Source organism: Trichechus manatus, unplaced genomic scaffold (genome assembly GCF_000243295.1).
Source record: "Trichechus manatus latirostris isolate Lorelei unplaced genomic scaffold, TriManLat1.0 scaffold00063, whole genome shotgun sequence".
In the NCBI taxonomy this organism is placed as follows: Eukaryota; Metazoa; Chordata; class Mammalia; order Sirenia; family Trichechidae; genus Trichechus; species Trichechus manatus.
Genome location: NW_004443999.1, coordinates 12,162,397 through 12,168,974, shown reverse-complemented (window position 1 = coordinate 12,168,974; position 6,578 = coordinate 12,162,397). Strand labels below are relative to the sequence as shown.

Here is a 6,578-nt window from a genome sequence, read left to right as displayed (position 1 = left end):
TGACACCTCTGAATTGTGGTGTTGACAAAGAATGCTGAATACACTGTGAACTGTCAAAAGAATGAACAAATCTGTCTTAGAAGAAGTACAACCAGAATGTTCCTTAGAAGCAAGGATGGTGAGACTACGTCTCACATACTTTGGACATGTTATCAGGAGGGATCAGTCCCTGGAGAAGGATATCATGCTTGGTAAAGTAAAGGGTCAGCGAAAAACAGGAAGAATATCAAGAAGATGGATTGACACGGTGGCTGCAACAATGGGCTCAAGCATAACAACGATTTTGAGGATGGCGCAGGACTGGGCAGTGTTTTGTTCTGTTGTACACAGGGTCGCTATGGGTCGGAACCAACCTGACGGCACCTAAGAACAACAGCCTCCAGAACTGTGAGGCAATAAATTTCTGTTCTTATCCCAGTTGCCGTTAAGTTGATTCCCACTTGTAGTGACCCCCATGTGTTTCAGAGTAGACCTGTGCTCCATAGGGTTTTCAATGGCTGTGACCTTTTGGAAGCAGATCACTAGGTCTTTCTTCTGAAGCATCTCTTGATGGACTTGAACTGCCAATCTTCTGGTTAGTAACCAACTGCTTAACCATTTGAGCCACTTAAAGACTCCCTTCTGTTCTTATAAGCCACCGATTTGTAGTACTTTGTTATGGCATCCCTGGGAAATTAATACAGTGGGAAAAAATTCAAGAAATCACTGAAGTATGAGTTCCTTCTTCATTCTCACATTTTAACTTCTAAAAATGCTTTATCCTAAGTCCATAGTGTCACCTTACTGGTGGGACTGCCTCACCCTTAAAAAGGACAATGTAATTTTTTTTTTGTTGTTTTGATAACTAAAATGCCATATGACTAAATCCAAGGAAAAGGTTTTATTACAAGTTCATATATTAAGTGGGATTAATGTTTCTCAAGAATGTGCTGTAATAATTTTAGAATGCAAATATGTCTTGTTACACATCCTATGTGTTATTTACTTAAAACAATGTAAAGTGAGTGTGGCAGTCTGTTACATAGGAGGCCACCAATGAACTACATCTGCTGATTAACACCCTTGCTTATTTCCACCTCCCTTTGAATCTGGGCTGGGCCTGTCACTGGCTTTAACCAACAGAATACAGTAGAAGTGATACTGTGCTAATTCCAGGCCTAAGGCTTGGCCTGGCAAATTCTGCTTTTGCACTCTTGGGAGCCCCAAGCCACCATGTAATAAGTCTGGCTCTGCTGTTCTGGAGGCTATGTGGAGAGAGACAGGCACAGTGACAACACGGAGAGTGAAGCTCAGCCATGCTAGTTGAGCCCTCAGCTCACTGGCCAGGTTAATGAAGCAACATCATTAACCACCAGCACAACCAGCAGAAGAGATGCTTAGCTAGGCAAAACCCAGACTGCGGAATCATGAGCAAATAAAATGGATATAGTGAGCCATTATGTTTTGGGGTGGTTTATTATGCTGCAACAGTTAAAAAGTATTTGGCTAAAAATGACAATATAGTATTCTACAGCACTTTGCTTCACCCAACAAATTTACTATTTGTTGTTTATTTATTAAAAACTCATCATGAACACAAACTCTGCTAAACAAATGCAATCTAACACTTCTAACAAAATATCAAAAAGTGTACAATCTCTAAATTTATTCATCCAACTAAGATTTTAGTTAGAGTCTTACTATTTAAATATGTTTCCCACTATAAATTTATTGAATAAAGCAAGCTCTTTTTTCCCTTTAGGAGTAACATTTTCACTGACACACACATTAAATATACACAATAATAACTATGTTTCTAAATAAAAAGTACTTTTACTGGAAAATAAGGATTTTTCCCTTACCTGAATATAACACGTAAGGACTCCTGTTGCATAAATGGGGACTGTAGCTTTAGTGAGGACCCCATTTCCTGCTGAGGAATCTAAAATCATTAAAATAATTTTAAAAATGTGAGTATGTCATTTTGAACGTAAAGAAAAAAGTCACAATGAAATTATATTTAAAATTACAACTGTTTACTAGGTTTACAAATAAATATTACTATTACTTTGGAAAATAATGTACTTAAAACACATTTCTACTGGTTGTAAAAACACAGCTTAATACTTCTTGCATAATTAGTATAACCATTTCTAGTAGATGGAAAAGAACTTTAATAACGAAAATGAGATGTTATACTCTTATTTCCATAACAAGAAATCAAGGGTTTAAGAGTCTTCCAAGTGCCCATATAGGCAGGGATATCTAAAATTTTATGCTTTCTGTTTCAGTGTTTAGTAAAACGTGAAGGCACTCAGCTCAAAAACAGACATCTAGATATTATTTCTGTTTCCAGATATAAGATTCTACCTAGTTTCTAGTACTAGCTCCAGAGTCCCTCCTGCATTCTCTTCATGGTTTTCTGGCCAGCCAGAGCCCTGATTCCTTTCATGGAGGAAAGAGTCAGGCTATGTAAAGCAAGGAGAGAAGGGAAAATCATCCAATCACAGGTGAGTGCCCTGTGACTATTTATAATAAGAGATTTTCTTGTGTAGTACCTATAGACGTACCTATAGACTATTTCAAAAGAAAAGTTCCAGAGATAATGCATTTCAAACATTAATCCTTTAAAATCTTATTTTAAAAGGCCTTGAGGAAGCATTTGACCAAAACAAACCTCATCAATGTTTTCAAACTTAAAGAGGATTTATTTATTCATTCACTACCTCTGCAGACAGCCAAAATGGTGCAGCTTTTTAATCCAGTCAAACCAAATCACTAAGGTAAGAATTATCTACACATTTAAAAATCAATGAAGCTATAAAAAAAGGGGATGTAGGGATCTAAATTTCCTTTCATATTTTCCTAGAAACTGGAAAAATACACCAGGACACAAGATTCACACACAAACAAGTTCTTATGTCAATGGTGTTGTCACTATACTTCTTAAGACAGGTGAGTGAAAACCATCACAGAGGGGCTGGCGCTGCCCATTCAAGCCTGTAATTTCTTTGAAATCTCATGCTTCATTTAAAACAACGTTTATGTATATCTTGCATTCTTTTCCACAATGTTATTTGATTTTTTAAAAGTTTTAAATAACTACTTATAAATAAGATGCATGTTTATTTTGTAATTTCCAGTATCTTGAATATACTACTTCAAACCTCTAAGGGTACAAGTATCCAGTTTGGGAAGCTCAACTTTAGGTCAACTTAGTTACAACGAAAGTGGTGATAGTGTTTTTTATTGTTAGGTGCCGTCGAGTCGATTTTTGACTCATAGCGACCTCATGTGACACAGCAGAACTGCCCCATAGGGTTTTCTTGGCTGTAATCTTTACGGAAGCCGATGGCCAGGTCTTTCTCCTGCGCAGCCGCTGGGTGGGTTTGAACAGCCAACCAAGGTAGACATTTAATCAAGTTGAAGGATTAACTCAGTACCACCTCATGGTACACCTCAAGTGACACAGTTGTAAAACCAAGAACGCCATAATATATGTTTCCCTTTTCAATTGTACTTGCTAGTTCATTTATACAATTTACATATACCAAATACAGCATTTTTCCTAAGAGATTCAATTGTTTTTAAAAGTAATAATGAACAACTTACCAATGTTTTCTTCAGACAGTCTTAAAATCTCCTGGAACTGAGGTTTTACCTAAGTAATCCAAAGAAAAGATCCAAAAAAGTCTCAGATGCAAAGGACTAATTGATGATTAAATAAATAAAATGTTATTACTTACTACTCTATTTATTTTGTTTTACAGAGCACTGATTTAGGTGGCCAGAAATATAATCATTCTTAATTCAGAGGCTTAGGATAAATGAAGAGTTAAGTTACTAAAAATAACACTTTAAAAAATAAAATTGTAAGAAATTAAAAAAAAACCAATTGAAGTCAACAAGAATTTAGTTTCCTTCACTAAATTAAAATAATGTCCAAGATGATTGTAAATGCTTAAAGTATTGCCTCCTAAAAGTGAACTCAGTGATAGAAAGTGCTATTTAGGAAGCTATTACATGATGGGAATTACTGAGTAAAAAAAAATTTGATGAATTTAAAAGGAAATTCCATTCATTAGGGTATTCTATAAATAACATGGAGCCCTGGTGGCAGAGTGGTTAAAGAGCTTCGCTGCTAACCAAAAGGTTGGCTGTTTGAATCCACCAGCAGCTCCTTGGAAACCCTATGGGGCAGTTTTAGTCTGTCCTATAGGGTAGCTGTGAGTCAAAATTGACTCCATGGCAACAGGTTTGGTTTTTTTTTCCTTCCTTTTTTTTATAAGTAACATATTCATTATGTGATGTCCATGGCTAGATTTCATCTTTTATAATAACTTTCCTTAAAATTTAAATTTAAACATCAAAGACAGACTTTAAATGCAATATTTTGAGTTAGAACAAGTGCTTGTTTCAATTTTTTTATCACTGAAGTTACCACAGATTTCAGGCTACTGTGCCAACCACTTACTATTAAGTGCTTAAGTGGGCTCTGATTTGCTTTTCTAAAAAAAATGACAGCTACTTCTTTTGGAGATGCCAAAAAATTCTTGCCAATCTTCATAACAGTAAAATTAAATTATATTTGTTTAACAATTAGATGCTCGTGAAAATGTAAAATGATCGTTTCTTCTACAGTACCATCAAGCACTGTTATTTGTCCTCCTGTAGGTATGTCAGGAATATTATACTTAAAATTCACATATTCAACTTATACTGAGGGATAGACCATTGTAAAAGATGAATCTACAAAATCAAACTCATAGAACTAAATGATACTGAGGCCATGTCTCCATTTCATCTGTGAGAAGATTAAGCCCAGATTAATTAACTCATTTTTTAAAGGTCATAAACATTAGTCAGCAGATAACAGCTCACAACTCAAGTCTTAGGAATTTTGCCCAGTCAACTATACTATACTGTATTGCTTTAAATGTTTCAATAACTACAGATTTAATAATAAAGAGATGCATTTCCTTTTAAATTTCTTGATTAACATTTGGTTATAGCAACTACATTTTTTTAATGTTTTTCCTAGGTCTCTAAAGAACTAGTTTAACAATACGCTGAGACAAATGGATTAACAGGATTAAAGAAGAGATTGGGATCTAAGGACATTCTAATTTCAATATCTAAAACTACAAAATAACCTGTATAGGCAAATGTGACAAATGATACTTTTGGTAGTGACAGAAATAATGCAGTATTTATCTCAAAAGTCCATGTATTTCTAAGAGGCAGTATCCTTACAGCAAGTCTTATATATAAACTGCTGTGGTTCCATAATCGCCTGAGGTTTTGACCAAAGTATCCTGAGGAAACAGTTGTTTCCTGAGCCTGTGGTGGAGGGTAAAGGACCAGTAGCACATCCAAAGGACTGTGGCTGGGTTCCCGAGCGGATACCACCGATGCTGAAAATCTCTGAGATACGTACTGTGAGTAGACCTTATTTCCAAGTCTGCATACAAACTAAGTTTAGGCTAAGTTGTCTTATAATGATCAATAAAGATAAGAATACAACCAACTGGAATTTTCTTTTACTATCATAGTATTCTATGATAGTAAAAGATAATTAAAGGAAGGTCTTATATTTTTATTTACTCTGTTATAGCATTAACACATTACATTTTTATGTCTCCTGTATATAAGAAAACATGGAATACAAGTTTTTACCTTAGTGTTTGTAAAAATTTTGCCAAACGTCCGGCAAAGGCGCCAGAAAAATCTGGAGAATTCATGGACACAGGCAGTTGAAGTAACATTAATTTTGCCAACTATTTCTATAAGTTGTGGCAACCTGAATATGAAAGGAGAGAAAAAGAGGCAGGGGGTACATATAAATTATTGTTTCCTTGCTAATTTTGGAAACAATGCAATCCAACAACCTCTTCTGTTTTGCTCTTTATAGCCAGTAAAATTTGAAATCAAAGAAGTTGTTTTGAACTCTTTGAAAAGAACTTAGGATTACAGTCTACTCTATAAACTTCTTAAAATGAATTCTGTTTGCTATAAAATATCTAGAATCTTAATGCTACACTTCTGAGTATGGCATTAATGAGACTGAAATCTATGCATTTGACTCCAGTTAAGTTTCACACAGAAGAAAACCAACGTGCCATCCATTTTAGCCTCAAAAATAGAAGTCTGGATGTGTGCTAGTTCAAATCCGTCACTACTATTGGACAAATAAGGTAGCAGCAGATAAGTCCTACTGATAATACATCAGCACCATCTTCATAAATAAATAATGACATATCCAGTAGTGTGAATCTCCTCTCCTAAAGAAGCTTACTATAGATGATGCCATGTTACATTGTTAAGTTTGTTATATTTTATACCTCAGTGCTATAGCTAAATACAGTGAGCTACTGTTTGATCAACTGATTTAGATGCACCAAATGAATATGGAGGTGGGTGACTTACAATTGATTGACAACCCATAGTAAACTCTCCCAGCCTGTTGTACCCTCGTGTTCCAACTGGTAATCATAAAGTTGTAGTAGCACTGCCAATTGCTCACGACTTCCAATAATAGTAGATACATCTTGAAGAAGCGACATAGGCCGGGGGAACCTAGTCACTGTAAATAACAGAAG

At 35.3% G+C, this 6,578-nt stretch overlaps 1 protein-coding gene across 1 annotated transcript in view; it reads right to left on the bottom strand.

Annotated features, from left to right (window-relative positions):
• RELCH (RAB11 binding and LisH domain, coiled-coil and HEAT repeat containing) overlaps positions 1-6,578 on the bottom strand; it is a 145,286-nt gene that overhangs the window by 34,014 nt on the left and 104,694 nt on the right. The window contains exons 17-20 of the mRNA XM_023733945.1: positions 6,406-6,562; positions 5,656-5,779; positions 3,592-3,640; positions 1,842-1,921 (exon numbers count right to left, since the gene is read on the bottom strand). Of these exons, the coding sequence (XP_023589713.1) occupies positions 1,842-1,921; positions 3,592-3,640; positions 5,656-5,779; positions 6,406-6,562 (410 nt within the window). The remainder of the gene's footprint in view (positions 1-1,841; positions 1,922-3,591; positions 3,641-5,655; positions 5,780-6,405; positions 6,563-6,578) is intronic.